Genomic DNA, 22799 nt, shown 5'->3' with positions numbered 1-22799 from the left:
AAAAAAACAACACAACCACACTTCATGTTGTTGAACCAAACTCCCAGCTTAGAAGGTGTGCCTCACCGACATGATCAGATTGGGCGTTTATCTGAAACGGGCCTAGCGTCATCAATCCGTTTGGGAAAAACGGGGCGTCCGGTTGTGAAACGGAGTTTGAGCCAGCTTCAAAGTTGTGGGTCGGCGGAATCCCGTTTGTAGGTTCACGTGCACGTGTCACATCGTTCTTTCCTTGGGAGCAGCTTGAGTGTGTTTTCTAGAGCGACCTCTTTGCTGGGCTTATGATGATTGACGCTATGGTATTCTGGGGCCGCTTATTGGCTCGTGGGGAGTGGTAGTTGTAGTGGTCCAGTTTTGTATGGAGTGTAGTTGGAGAGTGTAGTTATAGAGTGTAGTTGTAGAGTGTAGTTGTAGAGTCGGTTCTATGACTGTATTTCTAGACTTGCTCTGGCGCTAAACTAAACTCCGACCGTCAACAGTTTCTGTTACAATCAACCTAATCCAACCTACCTACCTGGGTACCTTACCGTACCTCTCTCAACAACTCACTTCCCACCTGCCTTGTTGATATCCTCTTCCAACCTCTTAATCATCTTCCCATGAATCTTCCCCCACCCCTCCTCACACTGCCCCTTCACCACACCCACCAACAGCCGGTTACACCTTATCTCCAAGTCCTCCACCAGCTCCCACTCCCCTTTCTTATCTTGCTTCTCCCTAACTTGCCATACTGTATCCATGACTATCCCCATCGGTGACTTGATTCGAACAAAGACCCCATTGGTAATGTCGGTGAACTCGTACGTGCTGACGACTTTGGAGTCCCAGATTGTGGTGTGTACAATGTCGATGACGGTGTAGGAGATACCCTGTTGTTGGTGGGTATCAGTTCGGATTTGGGACGTGATACTTGAGGGAAGGTCAGGAGAGGGATTTGGTGGGAGGGGTTTGAAGGAATCGAGGACGGGGTCGCAGGAGAGGAAGAATTCGTAGTCTGAGAGCATGGAGAGGGCGAGGGAGTGGGTGGTTCCTTCTGGGAGGGTGGAGGAGTGGGATAGGTTGGTGGTTGTGGTTAGGACTGGGGATTGTTAGACCGTTGTCCGTTGTCTGTAAAAGGAAGAGAGGAGGAACGTACAAGACATGTTGGTGAGTTGTGCGAGCTGGATAGGTGGTTTAGGAGTCGTAAATGGCCGTCTGTTGCAGTTTCCGAGTGCGGAGTCAAAACTAGGTCAATACAGACGCTTGGTATGAATTTGATGTGACCATGGGGTTGTGAGATCTAGTAACCGGAGGCACTGCGCATGAGAGTTGGTGGGCTTATAACGCGAGGATCAGGAAATGAGAACCAAGGAAAGCTGCGGACGGGTGATGATGTGAAACGCACCAGTCGCGCCGCATCGGCAGTCACTAGCTTGGCCTCGGGTTACCACTGAACTGGATCTCATCATTTATCTCGGCGCAAGTCCCACCAAAGGAGCTTGAATTGGCAGCTTCACAAAGCCATCGCCATGTTTGAATCGCGAGATGGCTTTCAAGTACGAGCGGAACCAGGGTTAGGGTTGGCTACCAAACTCTACTCAATGTCATAAAGTGGAGCTTAGATCCTTGTTCGCAACCTCATCCCACCTTCTTTTGTTGAAGCATTGAAAGCAATTGAGGCCCAGTTTGGTGCAAGAAAGCACCTGGGCTTCCAAAGACAACATGGAAGCTCTCCTCAGAAGACGAGCGGTATATGTGTGCCAAAGCTGCGTTCGGAGCGCTCGGCAACCGCTCTGGCGCAACTACTCCAGTGCTCCCCCTCGACCGGATATCTACGATGTGGTATGTGTGGGTGGAGGGCCTGCTGGTCTCAGTCTCTTGACTGCTTTACGTGAGTCTTTCCGTACTGTACATTCCTGACCATCCGAACGGTGTTTCTAACCGTAGCCTCTCCAGGCGCAAACCCCAACACCTCCCACCTCCGAGTTGCCCTTGTCGAAGCCCAAGATCTCTCCAAAATCAGATCATGGAGCCTTCCACCAACCAAGTTTTCGAATCGATGCAGCTCCCTCACGCCCTCCTCGGTCAAGTTTCTCGAGCAGATTGGGGCATGGGAGCACATGGCCCGAGACCGGGTACAGCCATATCAGGAGATGCAAGTCTGGGATGGAGTAACTGGCGCTAGGATCGAATTCGACTGGGCGGGTGCTGCCCCAAATACCGGAACAACAATTGCCTACATGACAGAGAACATGAATCTGACGTCTGGTCTGCTGAAGCGGCTGGAGGAGCTTGGTGGAGTGTCTACCTTCGACAACACAAGGGTGGAAAATATCACACACGGCGAGGAAACAGAGGAACTGGATCTGCGGGAATGGCCGGTAGTACAGCTGTCTGGGGGGAAGCAACTCTGTGCCAGGCTTCTGGTTGGGGCGGATGGAGCCAACAGCCCTGTGAGGTCCTTTGCGAATATCGAGGCCAAGGGATGGGATTACAACCGCCATGGTGTGGTAGCGACTGTGGAATTGGAAGGTGAGGGCTGGGGTGGTGAGTTCACCAAGATTGCTTATCAAAGGTTCCTACCGACTGGCCCAGTTGCCATGCTGCCAATGCCTGGCAAATACTCTACACTGGTCTGGTCCACCACGCCGAGCAACGCGGCCCTTCTCAAGAGCCTCTCGCCGAAGGATTTCACCGCCATGGTCAATGCTGCCTTCACGTTAAGTACAGTTGACCTGGAATACATGCACACTCAGAAATCTGGACAAGAGGAAGAATATTCATGGAGAATGGAACACACTCCTGTTGACCACCGCGCAGTTCCTCAGGTTGTCACGGGCGTCCAAGAAGGCACAGTTGCTTCCTTTCCCCTGAAGTTACGACACGCGGACACCTATGTTGCCGAACGAGTGGCCCTAGTCGGTGACGCCGCTCACACCATTCACCCGCTTGCCGGTCAAGGTTTGAACCAAGGTCAGGGCGACGTACAAAGTCTCGCAAAGACCATCGAGTACGCTGTTACACATGGGCAAGATATCGGTGTGGGCATGTCGTTGGAGTCATATGTTTCTGAACGATATGCCGCCAATCACGTCCTCCTCGGAGTCTGCGATAAGCTCCACAAGCTGTACTCCTTTGGCAGCGGACCTCTGGTGCCATTGAGATCGTTGGGGCTGTCCGCCGTCAACGCTCTCGGACCCCTGAAAACCTTTGTCATGAACCAGGCGGCCGGGAATGGGATGAAGCTCTTTTGAGAGGCGATCTATGATACCCCGCTTGTCAACATTTGGTCCTAGTCCTGTTGTACAATTATGCTGAATATGTATTATAATACCTCGTTCTGTCTCCCGTGCCTGGAATGTCATGTGGTGGGTCAGATCTGGCATGGGATGAATGCCCTTGACGTGGAAGTCGTATTGCTGAGTGTTGATACCGAGTCCAAGTGCCCGATTTCAGTGAGATGCCGGAGACCGGACGATTACGTGCCTGCCCCTTGTGATCGCTCCTGCCCTTTTGAAGGTGGCTTGTTGAAGTTTCGAGTTTTGATATCCTCGATGGGTGCCGAATAGCGTGGGGTATGCCTAGGTAGCATTTTCTTTGCGGTCTCGAAACTATTGTCTCTTTTCTTGCAGCGTTTCTCTACACTGTTTCGAGAATTGAGTTCAACAATTCTAGTGCTTGCCCATATCATCTTGAAGAAGACATCCAGCAGCCTAGCGCTTCTTTAGGGGTTTTTATCAATCAAAACAGGGCATTTCCCCAGAGCAGCGTGGCCAAGTGCTAGCTATAGACCGGTGAGCAAGAACAATTTTTTCGCCCATAAACGCTAATTTTGCCGCCAATTTGCTAAAGAATCACATACCATCTGACGATTGCAAGGTCACCTATATAGAACATTCCCGAATGCAGATTTGGCATGCTCGGGCGGTGGATACATCGTCCTCACACGCAGACTCGAAATTATTTGCAAACCCAAACACATCGCTCTCGAACCCTTACAGACTGAATTTCAACAATTCAAGCTATGAATCCCTCCCCGCCCCCCCTCCAAAGCACAATTGTTTAGCGGGCTCGATATCAAGGAGTCGTATTCAAGCCTGACGGAGTAGACAAGACAGAATTTGGAGCCAGGTTCCTTTATAGTAGGTAGGTCGTGGATGGGGCTATGTTGTTGATCCCCCACCTTCTACACCGGGTGCTTTCGCATAGCTTCCAACGCCCTCGCTAATTGTCGATAGTCAGGAGGAGTAAAATGTCGATTTGAAGCGCAGTTTTAAACTCAACCATGACACGGGAGTGGTTGACCGGGTATTTCTCTTTAACAACCTGGTCTGGCTGGTCTGATCGCTGGGTCGACTGTGTTGACTTTTCTCCTTCCTGATTCGTTACTTCGGTTTGTATTTCTGGATGAAGAACCGGCTACCTTGTGCGTTTTGTTGACCAGAAAGATGATAAATAGAAGCTTGCTATCTAAGTAACCGCGGTCTCGGCCCTATCTTCGCTACCCATCTACCTCGTCCGTTATAACTGGAGTATAATGTAAGATGCATTTTACCCTTAAGCCCACTGGGCCAGCGTTGGCTCTGGCAAGTCAATGATTTTTACAACGCCGGCATGCGAAGCAAGGGATACGGTAACAGTTGTCGTGTAATCAACCAAGGCCCTTTGAAGGGATTCCCTGGGGATTCTTGGTTTCTACAACATGAAGAAGAGACATATGAGAGAGGAGGCTGAGGTTACTTATCGTTCCAAAACGCCCAAGTGTCGCGCTGGAGCGTATGTGTCTCGTACTTGGACAATGGCCAAATATCGCGCTGGAGCGAATATACCTCGTGTTTGGATGATGGTTTAGCGTGCTCAGGCGAGGGCAAATTGCCTTCGAACTCAAGCATAGCGTTCTTGAACGACAGCACAGCGTGTTCTAACGCCAACATAGCTTTCAAGAACGGATATGCCTCGTTCACGAACGCTGGCATAGTATGATGCTTGGATGAAGATAGGTCAAACATAGCTAACTACCATTTTCTCTCCTATTCCTCCCTGTCAGGTCTAATTTCATGTCAAGGACCGCAGAGTTAATCTTCTAGGCATATGACGTGTTGGGTCTCTCGGTTCATTGACCTAGCTATTGTGCTCCATAGAAGGGCTCCTTCGGGAGCAACGTTCTTGCCGTTCTATTACTCTGTTCCTAGATCGGAACTGACCTAGTATTTTACCTAGGTGTCCAGGATTCCCCGACTTTCCTTCTACAACACAACACCAACCACCAGAAAGTGGGGGCTTTTTCTTCCCTCTCGCAATCCACCACCTTTCTGTAAGTATCCCTCTACAATCCTCAATTACCCTTCACTTCATCTACACTCTAATCACGTACTGTAAGCCTCTTTGAACTACCTAGACCGATATCTCCATCGGAAGCTCCCCAGTCGACTTCTCTCGACCCCCCATGGGTCTAGAAGCCTCGGTCGGCCATTGCCACGCCTCTCGTGGCTAACTGAAGACCCTCGGTGGCCTCCCTCTCTCACTATTCAGTCAGCTAATGTTTTCTTCTCGTGGTAGAACAACAACAGTCCCACAGATACCGACAGAGACCGACGTGGTCCAAGTAAGTGGACCCCTTTCCTGCGAAACCTACCCCAACAAACGATCACGGCCACGTCCTGCTTCGGAATCATAGCCAGTTGGTCTTAATAGCCAGTCTGCGAACAGTTCGGAAGCCAGTAGTTTTTAATATCTCCCATTCGAAGCCTCTCGGAAGAAGCCGGCCACGAAGCAGGCCTACACACCGCAACGAGCGGAAGAAAACGACCGACCAACGGTCAGAAAACCAGGTAAAGTGTTCAGAACCTATCCTAACTTGAAAGCCCTTCACTGACCAGCTCTAGCGAAGCCTTCACGATGTGTATCCGAGAGTACATCGTCTACCAGTGTGCCCACCGCTCGCCCCCGGTGTTGGTCACCTGCCCGTTGACGACAGAAGGGCATGTCAACCCTGTCTGTGACAAGCGCCCGGATAGGGCATACTATGCCGAGACCTGCTGCGCGGCCTGTGAGCGTTGCGTCCATTCTCGCTGGGTTATCATCAGAGAGAATGAGCACCGTTGGCTTCATGAGCATGGGGCTTGTGGCTGTGAAGTGGTATTCCAGGGCCTCTTGAACACTCCCCGGGCTATCGGGGTCGATGGCGTCGAGTCCGAAGAAAAAGATGAGAAGGATGGTGCTCCGCTGGCTATCACAGATGGCTCAGTTGGAAGCCGGTCCTCTGATCCCGGTCTTGACGCCGTCAAGCCGGCTAAATCAAAGAAGTTGAAGGGTAAGGAGAGAGATGTGATCAGTACTGGCGCTGTCATTCCCCAAGGCAGTTCTGCTCCCCCTCTCTATCGTGAGAGTATCACCGAGGACGGGGCAGCTCATGTTCAGCTTCGGCTGAAGAGTCTGTATGCCGGTGAATGGCGAGCTGATCACCGCATCCTTCACGAGACGGGCAAATGCAACTGCCGGATTGTTTTCGGGCCCTTCAATCCTCAGATTTCGGACGAGGAGTTGACTTCTGAAGACTGGAAGTTGATCCAGTGGTGGAGAGATCAGGAGGATGCTGTCGAGGGTCAGAAGACCGTGGCTAGACCTCGCCTGGGTAGTTCTACGTCCGAAGCTGAGGTCATCGCCCAGCGTATCAAGGAGATTGAGAGGGTGTTTGGCAGCTTCGAAGTCAAGCCTAAAGAGGAGGGTATGTCCTATCCTAACAAGCGCGCTGTGAAGCCCCCCCATGGCTCTGCCGCCATACCCCAACCTACCACGACCTTTGCCGAGTCCAGCGAGCAGGGATATCGGCGGATGGGGAGAAGGCGCGGGCAGCACAAGAGCCAGTCTTTTTTCAATCGACGGAACTCCCAAGGAGAAGATCTTGGAAAGGATAGAAGCCAAAAAAGCCTCTTGCCTCGCGAGGCTGGCTTCTCTCAAGGCCAAACGCAATATACCATTGCCCAGTACGCCTCCATGGCGCCTAGTTCGACTCCAGCTACACAGCAAGGTTGGGTCTATGACCCATATTCCAATCAATACGTTCAAACCGGCAATGTAGCTCCCCAGTCGACAAGCTACTATCCCACTGCTTCCAGTAGCAGTTACCAACAGCCTCAAGGCTACCAAGCCTCCTACCCGCCTCAGCTACAACAGCTGCCCCAGTTTGCCAACCCAGCCTTCGCAACAATTGCAAGCTACACCAACACGATCCCCGAAGGAGCCTACCCCTGGCTACAGCCTCACAGCGAGTCTCGGACCAGATCCAAAGCCGGCGGGCCCTACCACGTCGTAGGCATGGACTACTCCAGCTTCGACGACCCTTCCCACGTCGAACACGTCGGCACACCAATCTGCGGCATCCCCATCGGCGGCGGTGCCCACATGCCCCCCTGGAAGGACTGTGTCCAGAGGCAGTCTCGCCCAGCTACTCCTCACGAGCTGCCCACCATTGTGATCACCGTGGTCGAAGCCAACCCAGTCGGCACCATCGAGTACGACTATGACCAAACCCTCGACTCCAAATCCGACATGGCCTACGGAGCCGCAGACGGGAGCGCCGTCGACGACAACGACGACAGAAACCTCCTCGAGGTCGAAGTCCCCCGTGTCCCCCAGCGGAGACACTCTGCCGGAGCTGTTCTCTGAACAACTCCCTCTCACATTCCACAAAACCTTTTTTTTTTTTTTTTTTTTTTTTTTTTTTTTTTTTTTTAGTTTGGGAACAAGAGATTCATTGCATACAGTAACTAGGAGCATAGGTATCTATCGTAAGTACCTTACCAAACCCCCTTCCCAAGCTAGTTCCCCATAATCCTAACCTATTACACCAGAAACACCAAAACACGAAGGGCACCCCTTCTGGAAGCGGAACCAACCCATCCACCAATTTCACATCTCCCATCGTTTTCTCCCTTCTCCATACGACACGGCAGGATACACCCATCAACCCTCCCCTCCTCCAAGATCTCAATGCCCTTCCTCCTTGCAACTCATACCCCCCAATCAAATTACCACGCCTCAATCATCTTTTTGGACGCCTCACACAAAACAAACAGGCCTCATTACCAAAAGATCAACGCCTCCAACATCCAATTCAACGCCTTTGAGTTATCTCACCAGGCCGATTGCGATTTATTTCACGCCTCGGATTAACTTTTCGAGGCAACAACCAACATCAACAGACCTCGAATTATTACAGACAGGCCTAGTCAACATATCAGCACGCCTCCCAACATGGGTTCGATGCCTATGAGATCCATTTGCAAGCCTTCTTCTCTCTCTCGAAATGCCTACAGCCGTCACCACAAGGCATCAGACCACCTACTCGAGCCGTCACTCCCCCCTTTAACGGGTACCAATAACACCCAGCAATGTAGCAGAGCCCCCTACAGTTCGTCATCATTATCAAAACCTTGCCAGCGCCGAGTTCATTTTCATCACGACCATGGTATTTCTTTCTTTCGTTCTTTCTCGGCCTAAAAAAGAGAAAAAGGCGACTCGTTTACGACAACGACGACTGACTTCTCGAAACAGCAATATACACAAACCTCCCCTCCCCTTTTCTCGTCTATCTATTCCCTTTTCAGCAACAAGAGGAAAAGACAAACATGCAGGTTCCCCATCTAACCCCTATTCAGCATCACCAAAGATCTACCACCCCAAAACGGAACTGGTCAAATTTTGATGATGCAACAACACTGAATTTTCAACAACTCTACCAGCTATTTACCGATCAACCTCACCTGCACAATTCATTAGCACAATTCTCAGCAGAAGATGGGAAGAGGGGGAAATAACTCACCAAACACCAAATCCATCGTACCAATCACCGCCACAGCATCAGCCAGCAAATGCCCCTTGGAAATGTGATCAAACCCACCCAAGTGCGCAAACCCAGGCGCCCGAATGTGCACCCGGTAGGGCCTCTCGCTCCCGTCACTCACAACATAAACACCCATCTCACCCTTCGGCGCCTCAATCGCAGAGTAGGTATCTCCCGGCGGCACCGCATACCCCTTGGTGTACAGCAAAAAGTGGTGAATCAAGGCCTCCATGTTCTCCTTCATGGCGCTCCTGGGGGGAGGCGAGATCTTGTAGTCCTCCACCCTCACAGGACCAGCAGGCATCTTGTTGAGGCACTGGTGGATGATTCTCAGCGACTGGCGGAACTCCTCCATGCGGCAGAGGTAGCGGTCATAGCAGTCGCCGTTGACACCGACAGGGACGTCGAACTCGACTTGGTCGTAGGCGTCGTAGGGCTGGGACTTGCGGATGTCAAAGGGGACGCCGGAGCCGCGGAGCATGACGCCCGTGAAGGAGAGGTTGATGGCCTCGGCGGCCGAGACGACGCCGACGCCCTTGAGACGGTTGATCCAGATGCGGTTGTCCGTCAGCATTTCCTCAGTTTCATCGATGCGGTCGCCGAACTGCGTCGCCCATTGGTAGATGTCGTCGAGGAGACCCATGGGGATGTCTTGGTGGACACCGCCGGGGCGGACATAGGCAGCGTGGAGACGGGCGCCAGAGACGCGCTCATAGAATTCCTACGAGGAGGGGTTGTATATTAGCATTCTGGGAGCTAAGGAGTTATTGCGGTGGAATTTGAATCGAACAACAGCATTGTGTTTCACCATGTTCCCTCTCTAGTGATATGCCAGTGCCAACGTCAAGAAGTGAACTCACCATGAGCTTTTCTCTCTCCTCGAAACCCCACAAGAAAGGTGTAAGAGCGCCAACATCCATGGCGTGCGACAAGACGGACATCAAGTGGTTCAAGATACGGGTGATCTCGCCAAACAGGGTGCGGATGAACTTGGCGCGCTCGGGAATCTCGACGTTCAACAGCTTCTCAACAGCGAGCGAGAAGCACTGCTCGTTGGTCATCATGGAAACATAGTCGAGACGGTCGAAGTAAGGCAGGGCCTGGAGATATGTCTTGTACTCGCACAGCTTCTCGGTACCACGGTGCAAAAGACCAACGTGTGGATCGGCACGGACGATCTCCTCACCAGACAGCTCCAGAATCAAACGCAACACGCCGTGGGCGGCAGGATGCTGGGGACCAAAGTTGACTGTGTAGTGACGGACCTTGCGGTCGTCGACCGAGTTCTCGGTGTCGAGAGGGACTTTTGAGGGGGCTTCCTCCCGGGCGCCGATGATGTGCTTGTAGGGGTCGGCGACGGCCTCGAAGTCGGGGTTGGTAGGGGTCAGGCGGGTGCCCTCCCAGGTGATCTCGCCAGCTCTTCGGAGGGCCGACGCGGAGAAAGCGCGGGAAGCAGGGAAGGCCGGAGTGGTGAGGAAGGGCGACGATGGCCTTTGACAGAGGCGCTTGGCGCTGCGGCCGGCGAGTCTGTACAGCGACGCCATTTCTGTGAGGGGATTCGGGATGGGGGGGTATTGAAGTGGTGTCGTCGGTTAGGGGGGCCGGATTGCGTACTCGCGCAGATGCGGCCTCTTCTCCGGCGTCAATGGCTAGCACTGAGGCGAGCTTGGGATATGGGTGGGGAGGCTCTTTCACAGTCGAAGCCGTCACTGGCATCAAAGCAAGTGGCACCAGCCCAAGCTTGCTGATTGGACGGGAGCTCGAGAGCCGGCAGGGTGTTAATCCGCGCAGGGGTCAATTGAGGGGCGTCTCATTGGACAATCATGTCACTTTCAACCTCACCTCATCGAGAGCCTCACGACGTCACAGGTATTTGTGCTACCCACGGTTGCATGACATGAAGGTATGAGGTGTTGATGATTTCAAGTTCATATCTGGTTGTTTATAGCCTCATTTCATGCTCACCTACATCTTCAAGTGAACTACCCTATGGACTGTGTGAGAAGCCAATGAGGGTTTAGAATTGGTCAGGCATAATAATGTCCTTCAATGTTGAGACCTGGGAAAGTACGGCTCGGGAAAAAAGCAAGTACGACGGAGTCGTACCTCTGTTTCATATCGTTGATTTCTCATTGCAAATATAGCAGAAGGAGCTTCTGATGTCAACATTGGGCCAGAATATTAATTCGAGAAGCACAGACCACCCCTATTACAAGCTTATCAGTGGGTCCGTCAAAGGCGGTCAAAAAGTCCCCGCCAAACTTTTGAGATTCCAAAAATTCTGCCGCGGCGAGCCGACCAGAGCTCAAGAAATTCCCAGCGGCTTTGCGACAGCCAGCAACACACACCCCACCACAACCATCCCAAACAGTCACAATGCCTCACAAACCGCCAACCCAGGAGGAGCTCGAGAAGCGCAAGGTCTGTTGCCTTCATCCATCTCTGCCTAGATCAAACACCTCCCAGACCTCAAACTGACCCTCACCAAACAGATCGTCGGCGTCAACCTCGAGACCGTAACCGATGTCTCTTCGACCGATTTCCCCGGCCACTACCCCGGCGAAGACCACGCCTGGGATATTGAGCGCTTCAAGCGCGGCTTCTCGGTCGAATTCCACCAAAACGACCCCCACGAAGCCTCCTTCTCCCTCATCGGCATCGACGCCTCCATCGCCAACGCCTTCCGCCGCATCATGATCGCCGACGTGCCCACCCTCGCCATCGAAAACGTCTTCGTCTGGAACAACACCTCGGTCATCCAAGATGAGGTTCTCGCCCACCGCCTGGGCCTCATCCCCTTCACCGGCGGCCGCGAAGGGCTCACCGACTTCCTTAAGTGGTATCGGAAGCCCGCCAACGGCGACCCGGCTGAATGCAAGGACTTCAACACCGTCGCGCTCGAGCTGAACGTCAAGTGCGAGCACAACGAGAACGCTGATCCGAACGAGGCGGATCCCACCAAGTTGTATCATCATGCGCATGTGTATGCAAAGGATATTGTGTTCAAGCCTATTGGTCGCCAGGTGGATTATTTCTCGGGCGAGGACATCATTCGGCCGGTGAACCCAGATATCCTAATTGCCAAGCTTCGTCCTGGGCAGGAGATCAATGTTCAGATGCACATGCACAAGGGTGTGGGATCGGATCATGCCAAGTTCTCACCTGTTGCTACCGCTTCGTACCGTATCATGCCTACCATCACCATCACTCAACCTATCCTCGGCCGGGATGCCGAAAAGTTCCAGAGATGCTTCCCTAAGGGCGTCATCGGACTTGAGAAGGTGACCGCAGAGGAGGCTGCCCAGAAGGGATCAGGGTATGAGGGCCACGAGGGAGAGCTAAAGGCTGTTGTGGTCGACCCAAAGAGCGACACCGTCAGTAGAGAAGCGCTTCGCCACGAGGAGTTCAAGGACAAGGTTAAGCTTGGCAGGAGACGGGATCATTTCATCTATCTCGTGGAAAGCACCGGGCAGTGGAAGAGCGATGCGATTTTCCTGGAGTCGGTGTCGCATTTGAAGGCCAAGGCGAAGGCGCTGGAGAAGCAGCTTGTCAACATGGTCAGGTAGGCTTGTTGGTTGTTGTTGCGAAAGAGTGAAGATGGCACAGAAAAATAGATGGATAACCCCCTTTTTTTTTCTTGTCTACAAAGGAGGGATCACACGCAGGTGTCGAAAAGGGGAGGGGCGCGGTATCTTAGACTATTCAGACATTCATACTTGGGTGCAACGGCGTCAAGGAGGCGGGGTTTTACCAAAAAAGATTCTTTGGGGGGGGTGGGGGCTTGGGTTGTTTTTTGCTTTTTTTACTGTAGTTATTTTGATGTTTATAAAGCCAAGATTAGAGAATCGGTGTCAGAAGAAAAGAAGTGTCTAATTTGTCTACTTTAGATTCTACTTTTGGGGTTCTGTTGTCCCATTGCAAAATGTGTATGTACCCAGGTCCTGCTTCTTCTCTCCTGACTTTGAAATGGTATCATCCTACCCACCCGCCCCTTTCCTTTCCACCATGTTCACCCTGTTTTAAGCCAAAAACTCCCAACGCCATGCAAAACCCAATGTGAAAAATGACCGCAGATAATCTCCGTCCCAGACTCAAGTAAACTTCAGCCTAAACTTGAACGAAACCGTAGCAAAAGCAGGATCCGTAACACCAATCTCCTGCCCATCCACCAACCCCAGCCCCTCCGCAAGCGTCTTTTCCAAGTTCGGTCTCGTTTGCTCCTCCAAACTAGGCGGGCTCTGCATATAAAGCGTCTTGCCCTCCGCCCTCACACTCGGCTTCTTCAGCTGAGCCTCCGGCCTCGCCGCAAACGAGTCCACCAGCTCCTGCAGCGTCCACTTTGGGTCAACCGCCAACTCCCTCGCCGAAACACCACAAACAGGACAGTCGTCCTTTTTCTCGTGCTTGAACGTGTACGTGTATATACTGTCGTTGCCCGAGTACATCATGTAGTTATTCTCCGGGTAGCCCAAATAAGGGGCGCAGTTGGTAGCGATTTTGAGGGCTTCGTTGCAGCAGGCCGCGGCGATGACCGAATTTGTTGCCGCGATGGCCGGGATGATATTCTTTACCACGCCCTGGGTGAGGGAGTATGTCACGCCCGAGATGTTGAATTCCTTTGCGCGGAGGAGGGCTTTTTGGTAGAGCCAAGTGATGTGCTCGGGGTCGTCCTTGTCGAGCTGGGGGAAGGGTTTCTCTTTGTCCCAGGCGATGACGTGGGCCCATTCGATGCAGTGTTCTGGCTGACGGGGGATGCTCGCGAGGGTGCAGAGGGGGACGGCGGCGCGGGGGGCATGCATGTCGAGCTGGCATTCGAGGCAGGAGGTGATGGTTGGGAGGATGACGCGGGCTTGGCCTTTGAAGCCTTCGGTGCCGCCGTCAATGAGGGGTTTGTAGCTGTCTTCTACCGTCTCGTCGACCATGTTGACGAGGGTGGCGTTGATCCAGCGGCGGGCTTCGATGCTGTCGAGGCCACAGACGACGATTTGGAATTGCATGTAGAAATCCTCGTCAAAGTCTTGGATTTTGCAGTTGTGTGGGGTGATTTTGACGCCTTTGACGCGCTTCTCGACGAAGGCGGCGGCGACTTCGGCTTTGAACTTGCCGACGTCTGACTGGCGGAAGAGGAACTGGCGGTTGAGGTTGGAAATGTCGATGGTGTCCATGTCGATGACATGGATGTTTTTGAAGCCCGAGAGGGCGAGATTCTTGAGGAGCTCACAGCCTAGACCGCCGGCGCCGATAACGAGGATCTTCATCTTGTCCATGGCTTCTGCGCTCGTTTCACCGCTGAACATCTCCGGGGTGGTGAAGGGCCCTGGCCGGGTGCGTATTCTGTCGAGATACTTCCATCTTGCCGGTTCAGAGGAGGGGTGGGCCGGCCCGGCAGACATGGTGATTGCGGTACTGCGAAGATGGTAAGGTCGGGAGGGCAGACGGCTGGTGATGTTGACTTTGGGTGGTGATGTTTGGTCTCAGGTGGGGTTGGAGGTTGGAGGGGAAGCTAGGGTTCAAGCTCCAATGCGCCGAAACTGCCTGGAGCTGTTCCCTGGGGCTTATCGATATGGCGTTTCCGCGTCCTTTTAGCGAGAGCGGCCCGCTATTTACTTTCATTTGTACCATGCAAGTCGCTGTAAGCTCTTGTTTCAAGCCTCATTGCGAATGACCTGCCGATATGAATTTGGGTTTGAACCTCTTACTTTCGAATTTGAGCTTTAACTGCTCTTTCAGACTCGGCATTACATCCTGCTACATCAACACACTGACAATCTACTTGACTAGATACCAACGAAAGCTCAGGAGGAGCTCAACTTCACAACCGGAAATTACCTAGGTCAAAGGGAGGCGGCCTAGTTGGTTGACTTTCAAAGTAATTAAGAACTCTCATCTACTTGTATAGTCCATAGCTGACTTGTACGCTAGAAAATTGAATTCCAGTTTACGCTTTGCCTGTCTCATTCGCTCAACATGGATGACTTCTTGACACCAGTGAGCACCATTCGAATCACAGACATGAAAGAATCAGAAACACCACAAGGCCTCGCCAGCTCTCAACCCAAATCTTCCACAGCAACATCAAGCAAACCCGCCCCTGCTTCACCAGAAGATGCTCTCGAACTCTTGAAACAACGACCTAGCTATGACGAGCTCATCGCCTCTTTACGATTTCTCTCCAAGCATCAGTCAGAAAATGATATTCCCAGCATCAAGCGTCCCAGTCCCATCAGTGCACAACTTGTCCAGGTATTGGTCTCGGAAATCGTCACAAACCACTGGATTCTACTCCAAGAAGATGCTGGAGACAGCAAGAATTCCGGATTCAAACTCCTCCTTTATTGTCTTTCCAGTATCACAGGCATCAACGCGATTCTAGTCCGTCTGCGGGCTTTGATACAAGAATACAAAGCCGAAAGTGAAGGACCTGGGAAGCTCAAAAGACCAGACATTCATCTCAACCTTGAAACTCTCTTGGACCTGTTGGAGGGCTTGCTGAAAGGAGACGGGTGGATTCTCGAGGCTTGGCAGACCGCCAAAGCGTCATCTGGCCCTGATGCTGTCACTTCAGCGGTGCGAATGAGGCCAAGAGCACAAGAGATCCTGACCCTATTTGGTGGTGGCAGGATTGTCTCGCTTGCTGCTGAGGCTGAGAGTATCGTCAAGGCGAACAAGGCCGCGAAAGATGGGGACTATGAGATCTGGGTGGCAGATGCACAGCAGTACACCGCATGGTTGGGGAGAAATATTGTTACCTGGCAGTTATCAAATGGGGCCACTGAGAGTCCAAAGTTCGGTTCGGATCTCTTTTCGAAGGGACTGAAGTTGGGTCATGGTGGTACGTGACTCCTGCTTGGTAACGAAGCATTCTATCATATACTAACTACAAGCAGAAATCTTGACCAAGCATGTCCTGGGAGAACTGGTGCTGAAGAAAGGAGCAGACCCGTCCAAGTTCGGCATGCTGCTGAGCAATCTGCCGCCTACAGAGCAACGGAAGGTGTTGTTTTCCATACTGAAGTTGTTCTCCTCAAAATATCTCGATCGACTCGGGCACTGCGACTCTGAAGAAAGCAAGCCAATAGTATCTGCGGTTGCTGGCGCAATCAAATCGATCATCGGCGAAAGCACGAGTCTCAAGAATTACTTGGTGGAATGGCTCACCAGCTCATCAGGGGCCGGTCTTGGCGAAGGGGTGGGCATCAGGAGAACAGTACTAGCCGTCGTCTCTCAAAACCGGGATGATATCGTTGCTGTACTGGAAAAGAGCTTGAGTCAGTTTGGAGATCAGCTCTACATCAAGCATTCACCAATGCTACAACAGGAAGGTCAGTACCAGCACAGTGGTCACAGCTGGGAGGCTGGCCGCTAACTCTACATGCAGCCCATGCCGAAGTTCTATTGCTGAGCGCCGGTTATGTACATCGATTGTCACCTATCAAGCTCACTTTGATGATGCGCACCAGTGTTTGGTTGAACGCCATCTCCAACAGACTGACAGCACCTCACCAGAAAGCCCGCTTGTTGGGCATGTGGATGGGCGAGGCTCTCTCTAACCTGGTCGATAAGGGCGACAAGCGGCTCAACTTCAACACAGAAGGAGAGTTCGAGGAGATGGCCACATGGTACAAGGGATTGACACAGGTCTCGGATGAGTTTGGGAGCATGGAACCTCTGTTTGACTCGCCGCCGACAATTCGTCCAAAGAGGAAAACATCCCCATCAAAAGCAGCAAAAACAGCACCAAGACCCACTGGCCAGCATCCACAGGCCGGCTTCATCATTGAAGAGCTTAGTGATGAAGAAGGGCCGGAGGAGGATGACCTTGTGCCATACGCAAAGCCTGAGTCTGACGAAGAGGATTCGGATGATGACCCGACGTTGATCAGAAGGGACAAGCCAAAGGCTCCAGTGTACATCAGGGACTTGATACGGTACCTCCGTGACACAGAAAGCTACGACCTTCAGCGGTTAGCCCTTACAACAGCTCCAACACTCATCCGCCGAAAAGCCGAGTACGGAACAGAGGTCAAAGAGCACGCTGACGAGCTCGCCGGTCTCTTGATCGGCTTAAGCGACAAGTTCGAGATGGAAGACTTTGACGACCTCCGACTCCAGGGAATGATCGCTCTGGTCATCGCCCAGCCAAAGGTCATGGCCCCCTGGTTCGCCAAAACATTCTTTGATGGCGATTACTCCATCTCCCAACGAGCCTCTGTTCTGATCGTCTTGGGTTTAACCTCAAGAGAACTGGCCGGCTTCGAAACATCTATTTACTCGGCCGCCTCCGCCTTCCCGTCCAAGACCCTGCCCGAAAAAGTCGAGAAGCTTTACCTACCCCAATCCACCTCTGTTTATCAACCCTCTTCGTCATCCATTCTTGAACCCCTCCCCCCAAACGCCCTAGATGGCATAGCCACTTCCATAACCGACGCCTTCCTCGCACCAATGGCCGCAGAAGCAGCCGACAATGCCACCGGTCCCAACGTCCTGAAGTTGTCCACTTTTACAGAGCGCTTGAACAACCCCGAGAAAGTCCGTTACATAACCAAAACCAAGCCCCGAATCCGAAGCATCCCCAACCTTACCGCCGGTGTGTTATCAACATACTTCTTTTCCCCTCTCATCTCCCGCTTCCAAGCGGCTTTACACTCGTCCTCGTCACGAACAAGGGGGATATTATTCAACCCTTACCTTTTGTCGCTCTACCTCAAGACGTTGGCGTTGATTATCCACGCTTCTGGACCTAGTACGCTGTCGTTGCCGCAGATGACGGGGGAGTTTTGGAGGTTGTTGTTGAATACGAGTGTGAGGGCACAGGCGGTGGGGGATTTGCAGTTGACGGGGGCGGTGCTGTTTGGGTTTATGGCATTGCTGGATGTGAATGAGGATCGGATGAGGGAGGTGTGCAGGGAGATGGGGAGGGAGGTGGTGGAGGCGCAGGATTGGGTTGGGAGGGTGTTTTCAGGTTTGAAGGGGGGGGATGAAGGGGAGGAGGAGAGGGTGAGGATGTTGGCTGCGGGGGTGCTGGTTAGGTTGGGGGAGGCGGTGGAGAGGTGGAGGTTGGTTTTGGTGGGGGATATGATTGGGTTTTAGGGCGGTGATGCGATGGGAGGATTGTTCTGGGGGATGACATTGATCAGGTGAGTGTAGGAGGGTGAAACAGGTGGTTTGAAAGTATGGATTGGGATTGTCGGGGAGTTTACTTGTGAAAGGGGGATGGTGGTGGTGTTAGTAAAGTGGGACGGAATCTGTAACTTTGGAGACCTTAGCTGTTTACTGGGATATATACGTCTCGGTCAACTAGAGGAAATTGAAGTTAGCCAAGTGATGAAGCTGTACCTCAGATGTTGACCCCAAGGGGTATCACGTGGCCCCTCATCCATCCCTGCCCCCCAGCTCCCCACAAAAAAAGCTGAGAGATCTGACGCCATTCCGTCTTGGCATGCGTTTTCGCGGCGGCTCAGCGGCAATGCTTGGGGGAAAACCGTTCTAGAAATCGCCAATTGACAAATCAACTTGCTCATTCAGTTTACCGATAGCTCCCGACTTCTTTCACCTTTTTTCCTTTTCCCCAACTCAAACAAAGCACTTGTCGTCAAGAAAAAAGTCAAAATGTCCTCCGCCCAAGCTACCGCCAGCTCAATCGGTATGTTCCCCGTCCCCTCTTGTTGTCTCATGGATGGCGTGATTAACACCCCTCATAGCCTCCAGCGCCCCGGTTGCGCCGGTGGTCGCCCAGTCAGCTGCTGCTGCTGCTGCTGACAAGCCCAAGGTCCGTCACAGATTTAACTGTCGAACGATTGAGTTAGGGGGGGGGTTAACAAAAAGAAATAATAGCCCTGCTGCGTGTGCAAAGACGAAAAGGCCAAGCGCGACGAGTGCATGCTCTTCTCCAAGGCTGCCGACCCACAAAAGGACTGCTTGTTGACCATTGATCAGTATAGGAGTTGTATGGCTGGGTTTGGGTTCAAGGTTTAGGAGCAGGAGGGAGGAGAGGACGGGGAAGTGTATAATATGGTTACGATATGGGATTGAAATGGATGGACTGGGGGAATGAATAATACCAGGGCGTTTTAATTGAGGTTTAAAGATGGGGGATAGAGAAAGAGATTTTTTTTGTGCTGATTTGGGTGTGTGGTCTTGGGAGTGGGTTGTGTGATGGGTATGAACAAAAGATGCGTATGGATTGGCTAACTGTACCGGTCTCTGCCTGTTCTCTGCCTTCCATTACCTCCTCCAACCTTGCATGCCCCTTCCTCACGAGTAACAAATGAAGACAATTTGTTTGACAACTGGTTTGTCTTCCTCCCCTCACAGTTCTTCAGGCGGGTTTCCATGCTGTCATCCAAACACCTGCGGAGGATCGGCATACACCCAAACAGGCGGTCGACAGGTCTACTGATTCTCCGCCCGACATCACTCTTCTGCGTCCGCTGACGGATGGCTTCGGTGAGTCGGTAGATCACCCCAAAATCTCTCTTGAACGGCTGAAAATCGTCCATGAGTGCTTCCGTGCCATTGTCAAAGAGCCTTCTTATAGTCTCGCTGAACAGTTCCAGATTGTGCTCCGCGATTTGCATCTCGTCACCGAGTTGTTGCATGCCTTCTTTGTATTCTGCCATGCCACCGAGGAGGACTCCCATGCCATTGCTGAGATTTCTCATCTCGCTGTTGATTTGGCTGGTGTCAGGCAGGTGGGTGTTGGCTTGTTCGATTGTTGTGGTCAGACGGGTCAGCTGCTCGTTGAGATGCTCGGTTAGGCGGCGGTTCTTTTTGATGGCTTTCTTGGGGGATTTGGTGCGGCGCTTGAGTTTGGCGTCCCTGGAGTTGGTTGGTCTTGAGTGTACAGGTGGTAGCAAAAGCGGCGACTTACCACTTGGACAAGCCCTTGTCGATCTTGGTGGACTGGCGACGGCGGTTGCAGGACGGCCGGGGTTCTTTCACTCTGAGATTTCGAGTTCTTCTCTCCTTCGCCACTATCTCCATGACCTTTATACGATGACGGGTTGTGTGTGGTATGTTTGACTTGTCTGGGAAAAGTGGAAGAAATTTGAAAGACCTCCCCTGCCAGCAAAGCCAGGCCCTTTGGATTTGGTGGCGCGCCCACTACCTGACTGAAGATGGTAGAGGGAAGGTTTGGTAAGGTTTATCTCACATCAGCCAAAGAAGCCTACCTAGCTACCTAGATAAGGGGTCTCATAGAGTTCTGTGTAGACCATCCAAAGTTCTAGCTACATGCCACATCGTGGACAAGCATGAGGAAGCCTATATCAAGAGAACAGGTATCAAGAGCGGACGATGATAGTCCACAAACCATGATGACTCTCTCATAATATGGGCTAAATTCGTACTTGTATCGTAGGTATTCCTTTAAAACAAAGAAGTTGCCCGAGGAAGGCACGATGACATCGAGAACCGTGATGTTGCAACCCCTGACCGTTGAGGCAGGAACCCTGCAGGCTGGACCCACTCATCCAAGATGGCAGCCTTGGCATCCATCCAATCTGGGCGGTGTGGGGCGTCAGAATCATTTTGCACCAGTTCCCCGCCAAAAAAAAAGTTCCACACAAGCAACTCCAAGAAACACCAGGTACCTCGAACTTTGTGATCGTCAGCTTTTCCTAACCCCCGCCCCCTCAATATCTCACGCTCGGCTGCGCCGGGCAACTTCTGGGCAAAATGGGTCTCGCTGGTGCAAAGAAGTAAGACGCGCTTTGTGTGTAATTGAGTCCTGGAACCAACAGAAACTGACAAAGCCCGCGAACAGCAAACGGAGACTCGGCAACGATCCGAATAACAACAGATGGATGCGCAACACCGAATCTTTTGGCCAGAAGATGCTGCGGTCGCAGGGGTGGGAGCCGGGCCAGTACCTCGGAGCCAAGGACGCGGCGCATGCCGAAAACTATGGAGCTGCCAGCGCATCGCATATCCAGGTCACCTTGAAGGACGACACCCTCGGTCTTGGAGCCAAACGAAACAATGGAGACGAGTGCACAGGACTGTTCGACTTCCAACACTTGCTCGGGAGACTCAACGGCAAGAGCGAGGAGGCGCTGGAGAGTGAGCTGAAGAAGCGCGAGGATCTGATGATGAACTCATATCTTGAGCGGAGATTAGGGACGATTCGCTTCGTTAGGGGCGGTTGGTTGGTGGGCGATGTGCTGAAGAAGGAGCCACAAGAGGGTGCCGACAAGGGCGAGGTCAATGGTGCTCAGAAGAGTTCCGAGGAGTCCACAGAAGAGAGCGCCGAGACAGAAGCCTCGGAGCCTTCAGATCTCCCATCAAAAAAGCGCAAGGCCGACGAGGACACAGAAAAGGACGACGAGAAGGCGCGCAAGAAGGAGAAGAAGTCCAAGAAGAGGAAAACAGAATCTGATGTTGAAACAGACAGTGCCGGCTCGAAGGAGAAGAAGGACAAAAAGTCGAAGAAGCGCAAGGTGGACTCGGCGGAAAGCGACACAGAGCCAGCCAAGTCGGAGAAGTCGAGCAAGCGGGAGAAGCAGAAGAGCGAGTCTCCAGAAGAGGAGGTAGACACATCGGCTGAGGATGCTAAGAGGGCAAAGAAGGAGAAGAAGAAGGAAAGGAAGGAGAAGAAAGAAAAGAAAGAGAAGAAGGACAAGAAAGACAAGAAAAAGAAGGACAAGCCAGTGTCAGAATCAGGTTCAGAGGCTGGCGCAAGCAGTTCCAAGGAGAAGAAGCGCAAAAAAGAGGAGAGTGTCACCCCGGCAGTTGAAAGTGATGCGTCAACGCCAACTGCGAGCGGTTACTCGACGCCTGTGACTACGAATACCCGCTACCTGGCAAGGTCACGGTTTATTGCCCAGAAGAAGATGGCCTTTGCAGATAGTGCGGCGCTCAATCAGGTAAGCTACCGTTGGGATTCTATCGTTTCTTGTCAGTGCTGACATCCCCCAGATCTTCATGATCAAGTCCTAGGATCTGAATGACACAGCACGCGAAAGAATATCCATCCTCGACGTACGGCAAACCGAAAGCAATGGCGCCAAGTAGGAGGGGTTGTGGCATATATTAGTCAGGAGAAGGCTGACATTGGCATTTGGAACTAGCATCTGGCACCTCGTTCAGAGAGGGGCACATGTCCACGGTGAATGAGACGAGTCGTGGTGTCATGACTGTGTTGCAGAACAGGACGGTTATACAAGTGGCTTTGAGCGAGCATTGCATTGCGCCAGGTTAGGAATGGAGTCAAGGGTGTTTATCAGGTTCCATTAGGTGTCCCAAGAATCAAGGTACTTTAATCAAAAGGGATGGGATGTCTGCCCCAAAATAGCCTGCCTGCCTTAGCCCGGGCTTGAGCGTGCCTTCCCCCTCTGTCAGTGATCTAGTGGAATACAAAGCAGGAACGGCCCGCTGCCCGCTGCTGCACGGAGCAAGCAGCCAGCCGAGATAAGATGAAATGATGCTTGTGGGAATCCCAACAGTGAAGGTGAATTGAAGGCCGATGCACCCATCATGCACTCCAAAGCCACGGGAGCAACACATATTAACCTACGAAAACCGACCAGCGCAACAACCTTTTTCTTTGATTGAGCTCCAGTTCTACCATTGAGCGGCCAATTTGTGTGTTCTGAGAATTTCGTCTCTATTTTGGCGACCGACCGGGTTGTTCAGAGCCGCGAAAAACGGAAAAATTGCGCAAAAAGTGCAAAAAGTCTGGAAAGGGAAGCTGGCCGTGGAGCATCGCCGTCAACAAACAACACCAAAATTTCACCAAGAGGCCGATGTTTGCGACAACCGCACACCACAAAACCACGGCGTGACATCCACGATTCTTTCTTGACCACTTGATCTCTCAGACAAAGTCGAACCAAGTTACCTTTTTCTGCACAACTGCGATTGACTTCCTCAAGCTCGTCAACTTGCTAACAGCCCGCACAGCACACGCACATTTCATATTTCACACCCATCTGCCTCAAAAGCGAACAATCGTCCAACTTGGATCAAGTTTTTGGGC

General features: G+C 52.3%; 10 protein-coding genes across 10 annotated transcripts; 6 read left to right on the top strand and 4 right to left on the bottom strand.

Annotated features, from left to right (window-relative positions):
• Positions 1-545: 545 nt before the first annotated feature.
• QC761_108650 (uncharacterized protein) lies at positions 546-1664 on the bottom strand (the record flags this gene model as incomplete). The annotated part of the gene is made up of 2 exons (XM_062874149.1): positions 1136-1664; positions 546-1078 (listed from the first exon to the last, which is right to left on the bottom strand). Exons 1-2 carry the CDS (start codon positions 1140-1142, stop codon positions 546-548), a joined length of 540 nt encoding a protein of 179 aa, XP_062737259.1. The 5' UTR covers positions 1143-1664.
• Positions 1476-3707, top strand: COQ6 (putative ubiquinone biosynthesis monooxygenase). The gene is made up of 2 exons (XM_062874148.1): positions 1476-1870; positions 1936-3707. Exons 1-2 carry the CDS (start codon positions 1702-1704, stop codon positions 3231-3233), a joined length of 1467 nt encoding a protein of 488 aa, XP_062737258.1. The 5' UTR covers positions 1476-1701; the 3' UTR covers positions 3234-3707.
• A 2170-nt stretch (positions 3708-5877) lies between these two features.
• Positions 5878-7647, top strand: QC761_108630 (uncharacterized protein; the record flags this gene model as incomplete). Its single annotated transcript, XM_062874147.1, has 1 exon — positions 5878-7647. The coding sequence occupies one exon, from the start codon at positions 5878-5880 to the stop codon at positions 7645-7647; it is 1770 nt and encodes a 589-aa protein (XP_062737257.1).
• Positions 7648-8079: 432 nt separating this feature from the next.
• NdufS2 (ndufs2, NADH ubiquinone oxidoreductase 49 kd subunit) lies at positions 8080-10944 on the bottom strand. Its single transcript, XM_062874146.1, has 3 exons — positions 9685-10944; positions 8804-9545; positions 8080-8744 (listed from the first exon to the last, which is right to left on the bottom strand). The coding sequence occupies exons 1-3, from the start codon at positions 10366-10368 to the stop codon at positions 8728-8730; spliced, it is 1443 nt and encodes a 480-aa protein (XP_062737256.1). The 5' UTR covers positions 10369-10944; the 3' UTR covers positions 8080-8727.
• RPC40 (DNA-directed RNA polymerase core subunit rpc40) lies at positions 10691-12585 on the top strand. Its single transcript, XM_062874145.1, has 3 exons — positions 10691-10727; positions 11019-11245; positions 11317-12585. Exons 2-3 carry the CDS (start codon positions 11201-11203, stop codon positions 12388-12390), a joined length of 1119 nt encoding a protein of 372 aa, XP_062737255.1. The 5' UTR covers positions 10691-10727; positions 11019-11200; the 3' UTR covers positions 12391-12585.
• A 330-nt stretch (positions 12586-12915) lies between these two features.
• Positions 12916-14217, bottom strand: uba3 (NEDD8 activating enzyme; the record flags this gene model as incomplete). The annotated part of the gene is made up of 1 exon (XM_062874144.1): positions 12916-14217. The coding sequence occupies one exon, from the start codon at positions 14215-14217 to the stop codon at positions 12916-12918; it is 1302 nt and encodes a 433-aa protein (XP_062737254.1).
• Positions 14142-17914, top strand: TEL2 (telomere binding protein; the record flags this gene model as incomplete). The annotated part of the gene is made up of 3 exons (XM_062874143.1): positions 14142-15656; positions 15712-16146; positions 16203-17914. Exons 1-3 carry the CDS (start codon positions 14792-14794, stop codon positions 17912-17914), a joined length of 3012 nt encoding a protein of 1003 aa, XP_062737253.1. The 5' UTR covers positions 14142-14791.
• A 360-nt stretch (positions 17915-18274) lies between these two features.
• Positions 18275-18920, top strand: COX17 (Cytochrome c oxidase copper chaperone). Its single transcript, XM_062874142.1, has 3 exons — positions 18275-18467; positions 18526-18593; positions 18659-18920. Exons 1-3 carry the CDS (start codon positions 18434-18436, stop codon positions 18797-18799), a joined length of 243 nt encoding a protein of 80 aa, XP_062737252.1. The 5' UTR covers positions 18275-18433; the 3' UTR covers positions 18800-18920.
• A 51-nt stretch (positions 18921-18971) lies between these two features.
• On the bottom strand, positions 18972-20213 carry QC761_108575 (uncharacterized protein). Its single transcript, XM_062874141.1, has 2 exons — positions 19695-20213; positions 18972-19642 (listed from the first exon to the last, which is right to left on the bottom strand). The coding sequence occupies exons 1-2, from the start codon at positions 19805-19807 to the stop codon at positions 19012-19014; spliced, it is 744 nt and encodes a 247-aa protein (XP_062737251.1). The 5' UTR covers positions 19808-20213; the 3' UTR covers positions 18972-19011.
• A 155-nt stretch (positions 20214-20368) lies between these two features.
• PXR1 (telomerase inhibitor) lies at positions 20369-21760 on the top strand (the record flags this gene model as incomplete). Its single annotated transcript, XM_062874140.1, has 3 exons — positions 20369-20523; positions 20589-21687; positions 21740-21760. The coding sequence occupies exons 1-3, from the start codon at positions 20501-20503 to the stop codon at positions 21758-21760; spliced, it is 1143 nt and encodes a 380-aa protein (XP_062737250.1). The 5' UTR covers positions 20369-20500.
• Between the last annotated feature and the right edge of the window lie 1039 nt (positions 21761-22799).

Source organism: Podospora bellae-mahoneyi, assembly GCF_035222275.1.
Source record: "Podospora bellae-mahoneyi strain CBS 112042 chromosome 1 map unlocalized CBS112042p_1, whole genome shotgun sequence".
NCBI lineage: Eukaryota > Fungi > Ascomycota > Sordariomycetes > Sordariales > Podosporaceae > Podospora > Podospora bellae-mahoneyi.
Note: the sequence above shows the minus strand (reverse complement) of the source record. Positions and strands in the feature narration are given on the sequence as shown.

Bases quoted from the DNA above. Each gene is read 5' to 3' on its own strand.
- COQ6 (XM_062874148.1), top strand. From the start codon at position 1,702: ATGGAAGCTCTCCTCAGAAGACGAGCGGTATATGTGTGCCAAAGCTGC. The intron at 1,871-1,935 runs GTGAGTCTTTCC...TAGCCTCTCCAG, and splicing joins CAGTCTCTTGACTGCTTTAC to GCGCAAACCCCAACACCTCC.
- NdufS2 (XM_062874146.1), bottom strand. From the start codon at position 10,368: ATGGCGTCGCTGTACAGACTCGCCGGCCGCAGCGCCAAGCGCCTCTGT. The intron at 9,546-9,684 runs GTGAGTTCACTT...CCCTCCTCGTAG, and splicing joins AGGAGAGAGAAAAGCTCATG to GAATTCTATGAGCGCGTCTC.
- RPC40 (XM_062874145.1), top strand. From the start codon at position 11,201: ATGCCTCACAAACCGCCAACCCAGGAGGAGCTCGAGAAGCGCAAG. The intron at 11,246-11,316 runs GTCTGTTGCCTT...CTCACCAAACAG, and splicing joins AGGAGCTCGAGAAGCGCAAG to ATCGTCGGCGTCAACCTCGA.
- COX17 (XM_062874142.1), top strand. From the start codon at position 18,434: ATGTCCTCCGCCCAAGCTACCGCCAGCTCAATCG. The intron at 18,468-18,525 runs GTATGTTCCCCG...CACCCCTCATAG, and splicing joins AGCTACCGCCAGCTCAATCG to CCTCCAGCGCCCCGGTTGCG. The intron at 18,594-18,658 runs GTCCGTCACAGA...AAGAAATAATAG, and splicing joins CTGCTGCTGACAAGCCCAAG to CCCTGCTGCGTGTGCAAAGA.
- QC761_108575 (XM_062874141.1), bottom strand. From the start codon at position 19,807: ATGGAGATAGTGGCGAAGGAGAGAAGAACTCGAAATCTCAGAGTGAAA. The intron at 19,643-19,694 runs GTAAGTCGCCGC...AACCAACTCCAG, and splicing joins GACAAGGGCTTGTCCAAGTG to GGACGCCAAACTCAAGCGCC.